This window comes from Halyomorpha halys, unplaced genomic scaffold (genome assembly GCF_000696795.3).
Source record: "Halyomorpha halys isolate HHAL.00 unplaced genomic scaffold, Hhal_1.1 Scaffold627.1, whole genome shotgun sequence".
NCBI classification, from domain to species: domain Eukaryota; kingdom Metazoa; phylum Arthropoda; class Insecta; order Hemiptera; family Pentatomidae; genus Halyomorpha; species Halyomorpha halys.
In genome coordinates this window covers 550898-564808 of record NW_027111080.1, presented here as the reverse complement: position 1 = coordinate 564808, position 13911 = coordinate 550898, and the positions used below count along the sequence as shown (strand labels likewise).

The following is a 13911-nucleotide window of genomic DNA, read 5'->3' as shown; positions in this document are numbered from 1 at the left end:
GCTAAAATTTAATTCTAAATGATCTCTTTACACTTAATCGTCCCCGAGATAGCTTTTCAAAAGCCAACACCCATTTCCAAATGACGAGAATTTACAAAGGCATATAACATGTAAATTGCTATTCCTACGAAGATAATCAACTTATGGTATGATAAAATATATTATGGTGTATTTAATTATCTTCTATTTGAGTACTAATAGACATCTAAAAGCATAATATTTCCGAGATACACATTTTCAAAATCCTACATGTTTTCCAAATGATGGAAAATTGACATATTTTGAATTTATTTTGGAGAATATCACGGACTCTACAAAGTTAATCCTTAAGAACTACATAATACTACATTTAATTTGCTTTAATAAGAATGGTAACAAACACTTGTACGTATACGTAAACAAATTTAGTTAATTAATTAAATTTTGAAATAAAGCTTATTTTCCAACTTAGGGCATAATAAAAAGGCTTCTGTTGCATTTACCTGTTATCGGAAAAGTTTTCCGAAAGAAAAATATAATTTTTTTCACCTTCCAGGAGTGGAAGTTACGGTATGGAATCCAACAAATACATTTTACTATAATTAGTTATGATAAAGGTCGAGTTGACTGCGTGATCTGCTCTCGGTAAATTTAGAATTCAAGTTTTTTCCAGAATAAAAGTGGCCCTGAGAAATAATTTGAGTTTAGAGAAAGTAGAAAATTATTTTGATTTCTATTAAATTTCTCAACGAAGGTGTGATAAAAATCTTCTAAAAAAATATACAAGAGAACCTCGCTTAACCGGGGCTTAAAAGGAAATAAATAAATAATGTCCTGATAACTTAGATAAAACAAAACAAAATAACTAATTTTTTAACTATTGTTAAAAAATTGTTGAAAATTTGTACTCTTAAATCAAATCTTGTATCTAAAGAAATTCTACAAAGGATTTTTAATTAGTATAATAAATATTGGTTTACTGTTATTTTAGGTGAAGAAAAATTTTTCAAATTGAGAGTAAAAATTAACATTTATTTTACTAAATTTCAGCACTTTGAAAGCCATCTTGTGTGTGTATTTTTAAAAGTATTTTACTATTTTAATCAAATTGGATAACGTTAAACCAGTCTCATACCAAAATTAAAATTGCACTTAAAGTACTTTTTTAAATATATACAATATAGTGCACACCAAAAAAATTAAAAGTTGAAATTGAAAAAATTATATTAATAAAACTTCTTTAAGTAGAGATATTATAGGTTGTTGGATTGTCACACTCTTGCATGTTTTTATTTAATAAAGTGCAGTGAATGCTGTTTTAATTTTATTATCAGACTGGTTAAAGGTTAACTAATTTGAATAAGATAATAAAAAAAATATAAAGATGGCTTGCGCAATATCTAAATGTAATAAAATAATTATGAAATTAATATTAATAGCTATATTGTTGAAGTGTTTTTAGTCTGACTTTATTATTCAAATAAATTTAACTTCATTTTAATTTATAACTAATAAATGAGCTAAGTTGATATTTGAGGTTTTTCTTATATACACCTGAATTAATCAGCTCTCTCACCTAACTAGTAATGTACCGATTCCGATTTGGATGGATAATGATGATACTACTGCAGTTTGTCTACATACCAAAATAAACAGATTTCTAAGAGGCAGTTAAAAACAGTTCAGATTTTTTTGTGTCATTATCATACAAAAATTAATTAAACTTTTCTATTACCCTATCGTGAAAGATTCTTTATTTTCTCGAAAGTTTGTACTTTTAACACATTGATAATTAAGTTCTGGATTTTTATCAAAAACATTTCACTTGCTTATAAAAATGAGGGGTTCTAAGAAATATGGGATAGCTATAACAATATATCAATTAAAGAAAAACTTATGTTGTGATGGAACCCTAAAAGTTGAAGAAGTGAAAGCCAAAAAAAAAATTAGCAATTTATGTTAAATTTTCTTAAATGTTACTCAAGTTGAGTAACTTTATACACAACTAAATAAATAGGATTCAAAAATAAAGCTTCCATTTTATAATATTTTTGGAAATAATCTCTGCAATGATATACAAAAAAATGTCAAATTTCAAACTAAAAATTAATATAGTATTTATAATGAGAATTTCTCTGTTTCACTTTAAAACAGGAAACAGGATTCTTTAATCTGATTATAGTTGAAATGGAGTTGCAAAGTGAAGTTTGTATTAATATATAAAATTATTTATAATCGAATCTCATTAAGAAATATGGTTAGTGATGAAATGCATTTCATGGTTAAAACAAATATACTGTGGACATATTTATGTTCTTGGAAGCTGGATTAATGGGATACTGAAAAGTTAATTTAACAAATACTATCCAAAAATTCAAAAACTTTATAGCAGAAACATAATTTAACTTACCGAATAATTCAAAAATATAATTTTACAAAATGTCTTTATTTTGTTTCAGGTTGCTGGAAAACGTGATCCTGCTCAAGAAGCAGAGGCACAAGAATGGATTGAAACTATAATTGGAGAACGGTTCCCACAAGGTCATTAAAACAAAAAATAAATAAATATGGATGTATTTAAATTATTTAAATACTGTGCTATAAATGAGACATTTGTTGAGACACAGTATACGATCAATAAAAATTGATATATATTTCTCAGATTGATTTATCTTCAGGTCTAATCTGGATTTACTTTATTTTCTAAAATTCATTTAAACTATAGAAGTTTGTTATACAAAATTATATTCTTAACGCATGAATACTAGTGAAATGTTTTCTTTATTCTTATTGTTTCTATTCTTTATTCATATTTCATCAACATTTCAGAATCCTCCTCCTATTTTCAGGATAACAGTGCATTTTCCCTAGTCTCTTTGTTAATTACATCCCTTCTACACTCAGAAACAATCAATAGCTAAGTGATAGTGCAAATAATTTAAATAAAATAAGATTCCATATGAAATTAAGACAAATTATAAATACAACGAAATATAATTTTATGTATGTAAATAATAAGGATACTTTGAAAAAGGTAATGTAATCTTGTAGATGGAAAAAGAATCCTAAAATATTGAATAGAAATAAATAAAGAATATATATTTCTTATGCATTTATTTCCAGAAAATAATTGTTTTTATAGTTTTATTTTACATACAATATTAATACAATTAAAATAATATTCAATTTTAAATTGAATTATATCATCTTGAATTGTATGGTTTACTTAATATATGATATTTTAGGTTTATCATATGAACTTGCTCTTCGTGATGGTGTTATTCTCTGTAAGCTAATGAACCAATTGATGCCTGGTTGCATACAAAAAATTAACTACTCAGGTGGGGACTACAAAATGATGGACAATATTAACCAGTAAGTTTTTATTTATTTTTAATATACTTGTTTGTATATCTTAATAAAACACTCTAATATCAAATGACAATCTGAGTATTAAAAACACTCTTCTCAGATGAGAGGTTGTTTTGGTTGGATGCAAGGGTGACCACAGAATTTACTGAGATCTGAGATTATGCCATAATCTTCATTGGTATTTTTCGTTATCTGTATATGGTCTTCCTTTGAAGCATCAACCATTTTTTATTTTCATTGGATATTTTTAAGAAAATATAAGAAAATGAAACGTATATTTTTTTAACCTTGATTAGGATTCCATTAATGTAAGTTTATTCCATTTATACCACTGGAGTTTAATAGCAAGTTTTGAGTTTTTATTGTGTGTAAACAAATAATAAAATAAAAAGAACTTTTACACATTAATTTTATTTAAATTAATAAAAATTGACTATTATATTATTACATTTGAAACAAGAAAAATTGCAAGATTTGAACAAAAATTGTTGTGCATGAAGGAATCATATCTTAAAAATATGAAAAGTAAAAGGAAATGTGAATTTTTTTTATAAAGCTTATCTTTATGATAGCAAGGATGTTATGATGTAGCTTGAAGCTTGTCAAGGTGTTAAAACAACCATGAATCCCATCGTTGTTGGCAAGAAACCACTTGGGAGACCTAAGAACAGTAATAATAATAAGTTTTCAACTTTTCATTTGAGTGCTTTTGGCTAGCAGAGGTAAAATGAATAAAGACAAAGGATAAATATTAGTCTTCATGACCCTTACAAATAATGTGTACAGGTTTTTGGCCCAGACCAGTCTATGTCAGTCTACTTTGTAAGAATTTGTGCTTTTCTGAACATGACAATAACAGATCCAAAACATTTTCGACATTAATACCCAGACAACAAAATAAATTTGTCAGTGGAAGTTATTATTAGCAGAAATCATTAACAGTATATATCTCTCATATTAAATAACTTCTTGTCTTTAATAGTTGTTAAAACTTTCAACTCAATGAAATAGCTTATATAGAATATGGATACTTTTGGAAAACAAACTCTAAATAATATGTTCAAAGATAATATAATGCAACATAAGGTATTGAAATTTTAATAGACAAATCATTATTTGTGAATGTACAATTAACATATTTTAATTTTTTTATTATCTGTTTCTGGTATGTATTAAAACTTAATATTAAGTCAACAACTTTGATAATTTATTGTTACCTTACATTTTATGAACATTTTAACATACAGTTTATGAAAAATTGACTAATTATCTATTTCCCATAATGCTTTTATTTTATAATAGCTATACTGAAACAAATGATTTAACACTCAGGAAAGCTTAAAGATGGGAAAATAAAACTTAAAAAGTGCCTAAAGATAGTATTTTTTATAATGATTTGAAAAATAAAACTGGTTTTATACCAGAGACAAAAAAATTCATATTTTTCAAATTGAAAATTTTGTATAATTACCAACATAAATATAAAATTATATTATATATACCTATATATTTTAAATATTTATAATATACCTATATTTTTAGTATAATCCTAATAATTTATAAAATATAAAATTTAGGTCAATTTATTCATAAATTCATACCAATTATTTATAAAATTATCCTAATAATTTATAATTTTTTTAGCTATATTGATTTGTTTCGTAAGTCAACAAGGTTTCGTAAGGTATTTAGTTTCTTGTAGCAAAAATACTATACTGTATCAATCAAAATGACTCTGATGAGAACATGAACATCATAACCAGACCTTTTTTTTAAATATAAAATTGTATAATAATAACAGAAACTTATTACTGTTTTATTTTATATCTACATAAATTTTCAATTTTTGTAATGTTTTGGCTTATTCTCTTAGCCTTTATCAAAATATTTTCATTTCTACTCCGACCAACATAGTAATATCAATTTTCCATTATAGAACTTCTAGAAGAATTTGTGATAATTTATTTAAAATTCTGTTTATATGATGAATCAGTTTGATTGATATTTAATAATAATAAATGAACGATACAAAATAAAAAAAAAACCATAGTAAACCCTCTAAAACAGAAAAAAACATTAAATTAGTCGGTTGGATTACGTATAGTTACATAATTCGAATTGGTTACTACACTTTTCTACCATTGGTACTTGAAGGTGTACAGTGAAATACTTGTTGGTGTTATGTGTCCATGTGGATTTGATTTATAAAAATTTGGAGGTGAGAGGACTCCTTGTGATGATTAAACAGAGAAATAGAAAAATAAAAAAATTAACAGTTATAGATGAAAGTTAATAATAAAAAACAGTCAGAAGTCGAAAAAATAGTAGGGGAGGGGTGCAAGAGAGGAAAGGAGTTATTGGGTAATGTTTATCGGGTTTTTGGACCCTTTCCTACCCTGCCACCTCCCAGGAAGGGGGGAAATATTTTACTCCACAAAATACTTTTTTATATTCTATTTCTTACACTAACAAATATTTTTTATACTTAGTATTTTGAACCCAAAAATACAAGATGCAGAAAATATATTTTATCTTTTATATAAAATAATGCCCAACTTTGCTTAAATTACCGTTGAATGTTAATTTTATCACCTGAAAACCGTAACATAGTAACCTGTTACTCAAAAGTAACTTTTTACCCCTTCTCTGTTCCGCAGCATGCTACCTATGAGTTGGAACGAGAACTAAACAATGCCCAAGCTCCTTGTGGATGCTGAGCCCCTGATAGCAAAACCGCCGGTTGCAGACAGCTGGGCTGTCAGATTTGATGGACGTGCTGTCGCCCTCCATTCCACCCACACCACCTTCCCCCAATCGCCACCCCTCGCGAGGAAATATTCCCGCAGCCTAGGGGAAACTTACCAGGAGCACAGCCTAAACCAGGAGTTAAAGAAGAAATATCCAATACTTTTTTTTTCTAAGAGGACTCAACTGTTTAATACTTATAATTTACCGAAACTTCCACCGCCCTATTCCATAATTGTAAACGCTACACGATGTTGAGTAACTCCTGTAAGTGCATCATTAATTCAATTCAGTTACATTACTAACATAATTAGAATTAAATAAATAATAAAATTCTGATTATGTTTCTATTCAACTTGAAGGACAACCCTTAAACCATTATTAAAATTTATATTTAAGGACAGAATAATGAACAATATAGTAAAGACGAAATGTAAAATTGTCGAATATATTTCACCATGTTAATATAAATTATTTTATTTAATAAGTTAACCTGAATGAAAACAATACTGTGGTTGAATACTTTACAATTTTATTAAAGTAGAATCCTATTTACCGGTATCTGCTCACGTGCACACCGGGTTAAGATCGATTCACATTATAAGTTCCGTTTTCCTTCCATACTACTACATAAAATATTGTAAAGTGTAAATTAATTATGGAAATTCTATGAGAACCGAAAATAAATTTATAATTAGAGACCGGATTCTCTCCGAAAAAGTGCCGTAAAAAAAATGTAAAAATCCAAAATGTTTAAAATTGTGTAGAAAACACTAAAATCCTGCAATAATCAACTAGAATCAGAATTCTTCATTATTAGATCTTTAATATTTTAATTTGAAATTTCATATTTTCGATTTGATTAAATCAAGGATAAAATAACTACGTAAATTTAATTTTCTGGATTTTAGTATTTTCAATAAACATCAAAGCTTAACTTGCAATTCTGATAATACAATTATTATTTTATAAATATAATTTAGCCTTAAAAAAATAATTATATTGTAGCGAGCCTCAACTAATGATTTCTTAAATAAAGGTCATGAGACGTTTTAATTTTTTTTTCATTTCTCCAGAACACAGCAATGGCTGGATAAAACTACGAGTAGCCCAATAGGAATGAATAATTAAGCTTGCATCATAAATCATCGAACTGAACATTAATTGTTAGTTTATAGACATTATTATTTATTTGATTTTTTTTTTTTTTCTGAATCACAGACAACTTTGTAAATGTATACAATGATTACATATTTAAACTTAAACAAATGAACAAAAATGCAATTTCGTTTAGAAAATTTTCAAAATGTGGAAATTCGTGCAATATAAAACTAATATCTATCGAACGTCCTTTTCATGATTCGAAGTTTTGTTAGCTGAATTCGAAATGAGGAAACAAAGCAAGCAACTACACGAAAATTCGACCTATAGTAATAACGCAACCATTAATTTCCATTTAATATGTTAACGGAACGTAAACCGTATGAAAGGAAAGTGGAACATATAATGTGAATAAGCTATTAACAGACGGAAAAGAGAAAAGAAATGAAGTTCCAAGAAAAGATTAATTCGATAGATTGAAACAAAATAAACGACTTAGTGATTACTATTGAAAACTGAATTATTTTAGGAACACTTTTATCATATAATGTTTCGAAAGAAATATCCACTTTGTGTATTATTAAATTGGTTTGATAAATTTCAATCCATCGTTTATTAACATCCATAATATGTATGTTTAATGAACGATGAATTAAATGTTTTTTTAAATTTTAATTTTTACCTAATTTATGAATGTATTGGATAATAGAGTTTTTCTTTTTTATACTGAGTACACAGATTAACCGGCTCTCCCGCTTTACCGGCAAGATCTTCGTCCCGGATAGTACAGACAGAGTTATACTGTCAACTAATAAAATATTACAATGTATTGATTATTACAATCATTACAGTTAGACAAGTTCAAAATAGAGCACAGCTCTTCCTATGCTTTTATAATGACCAAAGATAATTTTTATACCTTGATTTTTAATGAAATATTTGAACTGATATTTTAGTAAAAGTGGAGAGTTAAAACAGTTGAAAATAAAATAATTAACAGTGAGTCGTTTATAAAAAAAATATCTTTGAATGATATTGGTCTGATATATTAGATACATTACCGTTATTATGATATACATTACCGTTATTATGGATTACTGGCATGCGTTGACTCCTTTTCATTTTCTTTAAAACCCAAGTCTTGAATTAAGAAAATAAAACTAGCACAATCATTCCCCTAATCTTCTGGATACCTGACTGATGTAGTGGAATAGGAGCTGCTCTCTGTTGGCAGTTAATAGAACCTTTGCCTTAAGATTTTGATTTTGGGTTACTTCAGCATTATCTTCTTATTTCTATTTCTTTCACGAGTTGAATTCATAAAATTCTTGGTGTTAATAACAGTAATATTATTTTTCTTTAAAACATATCTCCTGGAAACTCTCTGAGTATAACATTATTTCGGTACTGCTGCTACTTTACGATAGTATTACTTGAAATGAAGTAAATTAACTAAATATTCTAATATTTGTTATAATATAATTTAATCATCCATTATGAACTATACCTTTTAATCCTTATGGTATGAATATTGGTTTTTAAAGATTATAAAAGAATAATAAACATTTTTTCTGTTTTCTAATCTTCTTAAATTCTTATGAAAGTGAAGTAGTGAATTTAGCAACTCCTCTTATTAAGTTAACAGGTTTTTTTTTTAAACTTTTTCATTTCTTCCATGGTATTCTCAGTTAAATTTGTCCTTTTTAAGAATTTTATCATGAATTAGTTATTAAAACTAATAGTACAAGAGTAGGGAAGAAAAAAAGCCAGTTATCTCATCCCAATTTTTGATTATGTCAATAAAAACTATGTATAATTACTAGTCAAAATTGATGAGTCTCCCAAGTATTGGTAGGGGGATTAAAAAATGCCAGCTGTTTCAAAACCTTAACAAACCATTGATTTTTCATTCGGAGCTCTATATCATAAAAACTACCAACACTAGAAAATCTAAGAGAACATTATTTAAAGAAGAGTAAATTTGCAGAAATATTAGCCCTACAAGAACTATTTACGTCCAATAGTTCTCGAGATATAGCTTTTTAAAAAGCAAAATTTCATAAAAATCTACTGAAAGATTAGTAGTTAGAAAATTTATTTTGAGAAATCTATATCTCAGGAACTATAAGACGTACAGATGTCTATTAGCACCCAAATGAAAGCTAGTTTAATGGTTTATAAAGAAGTTTATGACCTTTACCTTCGTAGGAATAGTAATTTTCATGCTATTTGCTAAAATAAATTGATTTATAGTTGTGCGGACTATTTATTTGATTTATGAAAAACTTTATTTCAGAAACCGTTGGACGTACTGATGTCTGCTAGTGCTCAAATTAAAGCTAGTTAAATTTACTACAAAGTAGTTAATTATGTTTATCTTTGTAGGAGTAGCCTTTTTTATGATATTTGACAAAATAAACTCACAGAAGGTTAATTTCTAGTTGTTCGTATAAAATGTTGGATTTTTGAAAAAATATATCTCTAGATCCATAAGACGCACATATGTCTGCCAACACTCAAAATAAAGGAAATTTAACTTACTATAAAGTAGTTTATGACACTTATCTCCGTAGGGGTAGTAGTTTTCATGATATTTACATATGAATATAAATTTGGCAAATGGAAATTTGTCCGAACAACTATAATTCAGTTTATTTTAGCTAATTTCATGTAAACTATTACTCCTATGAAGATAAACATCATAAACTATATTATAGCTCATTAAACTAGCTTTAATTTGAGTGCTAATAGACACCTATGTCATATGGTTTTTGAGATATGAATTTTTCAAAATAAATTCACTAACTACTAATCTTTTAGTACATCCCATATAACATTTTTATGAAATGTTAGTAGCTTTTTAGCAAGCTATGTCTCGAGAACTATTAAACATAAATAGCTCTATTAGGGGTCATATTTTATCAAATTTACTTTTCTTTAAATGACATACTCTTAGGTTTTCTTGTGTTGTTCCTACTTTTTAAGATATAGAGCTCCAAATGAAAAATTAGTTTTTTTTATTGCTTTGAAACAGCCGCCATTTTTTATTCCCCCTAGCTTTACTTGGCAGACTTATCAATTTTGACTATTAATTATACATAGTTTTCATTAAAGTAATCAAAATTGGGGTGAGATAACTGCCTGTTTTCTCCTCTTGGGCTCTTGTACTATAATGTTAAAATTTCGAGAGCTGCATTGTGGTTATAATTTTTTATGAAAAAATCAGAAACAAAGTTACATAGAATTTGACAATTTTTATAATTAATTATTATTCAGGAAATATTTCAAATTTTATTATTTCATCTTTGATAAAAGTTCCTATAACTTTGAAACTGATGTTATTTCAGGTAGTTATGTTATTAGAAGTTATGACATTAGAATTAATTGTAAATCACCAATGAAAAAAATACTTCCTTTAAAATTATTTCGACAAGTAGTCAATAGAATAATATCTATGAAAAATGTAATTTAAATATAAAAATTCAGTTTTTCTTTAACTGTAAAAAATATAAATATATAAATTAGCTTTTTGTGTATATAAATATATAAAATATCAGTTTTGAGAAATGGCCATTAATCTAAGCAATTATTAAAATTACTGAAGTCATACTTAATAATTTTTTAGGTTAATGGTGAGATTTATATGGTTTTTTTTTTTGGTTTTTTTTATAGATGTTATAAATCTAAGTTAAAAATCAAATTCATTCTATCTTAACACTATGCAGTCTGCACAAATTTATTTCAAACTTTACTATATAACCGGTCTTTTTATGTCCAAAACCACGTCCATGGCTGGCGAAAATTTGAATTCAAAATGCCAAATGTGGCTTTAACATAGTTCCTCCATTTAAAAAATATAAAAAAAGTTAATTATATGGTGATACATGACACCAAAATGTTGTCACCAGCAACGCATTTGGTTTGCATGTGATAATATATTGGTGTCACCTGAAATGAAAGTGTTAAAAAGACTTATGACACCTTCTATTCCACCACTATCAGTTTTTGTCATCTTTTTGGGTGATAAAAAAAAAATTGTTGTTTGATAGGTTTTATGCTTTTTATTTTATAATTGGAGAAGATGGTCAGGGGGGGGGAGGGTTGCGATTAGAAAAAAACATAAATAAACAAAAAATTATTTATTCATGCTGATGTTTCGACCTGAGCTTAAGATCTTCATCAGGGCAATAGAACAATAAGAAATAACAGCCATCATTTAGAGAAACATAAAATTGAAAAGAAATAATGTACTAACAAATTTGGGATTATACAAAATATTGAATTGGGTAATACAAAATAGTTGATTGATAACTATATAATTAGACAATAGCAGATTTTTTTTATTTTTTGTTCTTATTACCTCCAAGTGTGTTGACCAATGAGGAAAAAAAAAATCAAATTTCTAATATTTACGATCAAATTATTCTATTTAATTGAAGTTAATGTTTTTACTCCACTAATCAATCCAGCCAGTGGCTGTGAGTCACTTCTGGAAGATGAATTTTGTTTTCTGAAAATATTCTTTCTATTGCATATAAATACAACATGCACCTTTATTATTATGTTCTTAATTGAAAAAGTAAATATTTCAAAATTCACCTTATTTAAACTATATTTTTTGAACAGAAATTTTCAATTAAGTGTTTACGAAAGTGGTCCATACAGCATTCCTTCCTAGATGCCTTTTAATTCCAATTTCATACCTTATTGTTTGGATTAATTTTAAAATATATTTACTCTGATGAAAAATAATATTGTTATTGTGAAGTGATTTTTCTGATGATTCCAGGTTTCAGAAAGCTTGTATTAAATATGGATTGGCAGATGTTGATCTCTTCCAAACAGTCGATCTCTTCGAACAAAAGAATATTGCCACAGTGACAATGACTATTTTCGCAATTGGAAGAACGGTAAGTTTGCTTTGCAAATATTAGAAATTCAAGTTCATTAAAATATAACACAAGTGCATATAGAATATGAGTGAAAGCAACAAGATAGCACATGAAATCAATTCAAATACCTCAAGTTCTACTTTTGATGTAGATTATACCAAGAAAATAATTCCAAATGGGTTAACAAAGTAATAATGAGTTTATTTTTTTTTAAGTGCTACAAGCACCCAGAGTGGCGTGGACCATGGCTGGGGCCTAAACCAGCTGAAGAAAACAAGAGGGAATGGACAGAAGAACAGCTGAGGGCAGGAGAATGTGTTATTGGGCTTCAGGCAGGTCAGAACAAGGGAGCAACACAAGCAGGGCAGAATTTTGGAGCTACCCGCAAAATTTTACTGGGAAAATAGATTTATTGACCTACCCTCACCCTCCCCCCAAAAAAATGTATATTTAATATAAATAATAGTAATTTATTTATTATATATAATAAAGATTTGATAAAAACAAATTCTGATCAATAACTAAAATAAAAACATTTTGAAATGTTAGCCTTATCTGCAATCATAACCTTATATGCAACCAATAATTTACTTTTGTTCATTTGTAAAGTATTGCTAATTAAAAATATATACAGTTTAATGCCTGAGTTGTATTCTTGATGAATGGTAGTATGTACATATTTGGTGAAGAGCAACATAACACTGAAAATAACAGACTTCACACTATCAATACCTACAATACAAGCTCAGTAATACTTTCAGTATTTTTATCACTTCAATAATACTGTCAGTAATATTGCCTGTGTAAGGACAGCTTAATCATTCAAATATAGTAAAACGAGTATACAGGATAAGTTAGAAGAGAAACTCTTAACTAAATCAATGAAAGTTTTGTTTTTCTCAGCTTTCAAGGAGTTTTGAGGTTGGCATCTGTTTAATATAATAACCTTTTTAGTAGAAGTATACTTATAGACATGAAATTCAAAGAGAAAAAATTTGAACTCTGTGGTCCAAGACGTAAAAATATATTTAGGTACAAAGATCCATCCAATATGCCTTAGCCACCCCTGTGTTCACTAACAAAATGAAATTTACAAAGACAAAAATAAAATTATTTGTGCTTTAGTATGAATTAATCCCTATAAAGTAAGTAAAAAAACCTTTATACGAAACTGAAATCACAGTTTTATTTAATTGGTATATAATATTGAATTCATCAATTGTTTCTTTATTTGTTGAATGGCACACTGACTTTCTTCATGGTTAATTACTAGGATCAATTATTTAATAGGTATTTAAATTTAAGTAATATTAATTCAAGATTGTATAATTTAAAAAAAAAAAGCCATTTGTTATTTGTTGGTTAGAATTCAAATGAGTGTGAAGAAATTTTTCTATGACATTATAACTTTGGAAAAATGAAGATCAAATAATAATTTTGATTTTTTTTTTGCAATATTTTTACTGGCTCTATAAGTCGAATTCTGAGGGTCCGGATATTTCAAATCCCAAAGTTTCTTAAACTTATATTTCTTGGAAAGATTACACCAATGTGTCAAGTAGAACAAAGTTACTGCAATTCTCTCTTAACAATACAAAGTCTGATCACTATAAATTACCTTATGAAGTTTGAACTATTATTCATGTCAGTTAAGCTAGTAAATTTGTTTAAAATTTGTGATCATTATACCTACCTCAAAGAAAACTTAATTACACAAAATTGATATAGCGTTTCGAATGTAATTGTTATTTTCATTTTTTTTTTGTCTCTTTTTTTAACTTATAAGGAAAATAAGGAAAAAGGATGAATCAACAAAAATAAA

General features: G+C 27.1%; 1 protein-coding gene across 1 annotated transcript in view; it reads left to right on the top strand.

The window, feature by feature from the left end:
• LOC106684901 (muscle-specific protein 20) overlaps positions 1-12637 on the top strand; it is a 52036-nt gene extending 39399 nt beyond the window's left edge. The window contains exons 2-5 of the mRNA XM_014427228.3: positions 2439-2520; positions 3225-3354; positions 11987-12107; positions 12305-12637. Coding sequence (XP_014282714.1) covers positions 2439-2520; positions 3225-3354; positions 11987-12107; positions 12305-12496 — 525 coding nt within the window. The 3' untranslated portion in view covers positions 12497-12637. The remainder of the gene's footprint in view (positions 1-2438; positions 2521-3224; positions 3355-11986; positions 12108-12304) is intronic.
• The last annotated feature ends 1274 nt before the right edge of the window (positions 12638-13911 follow it).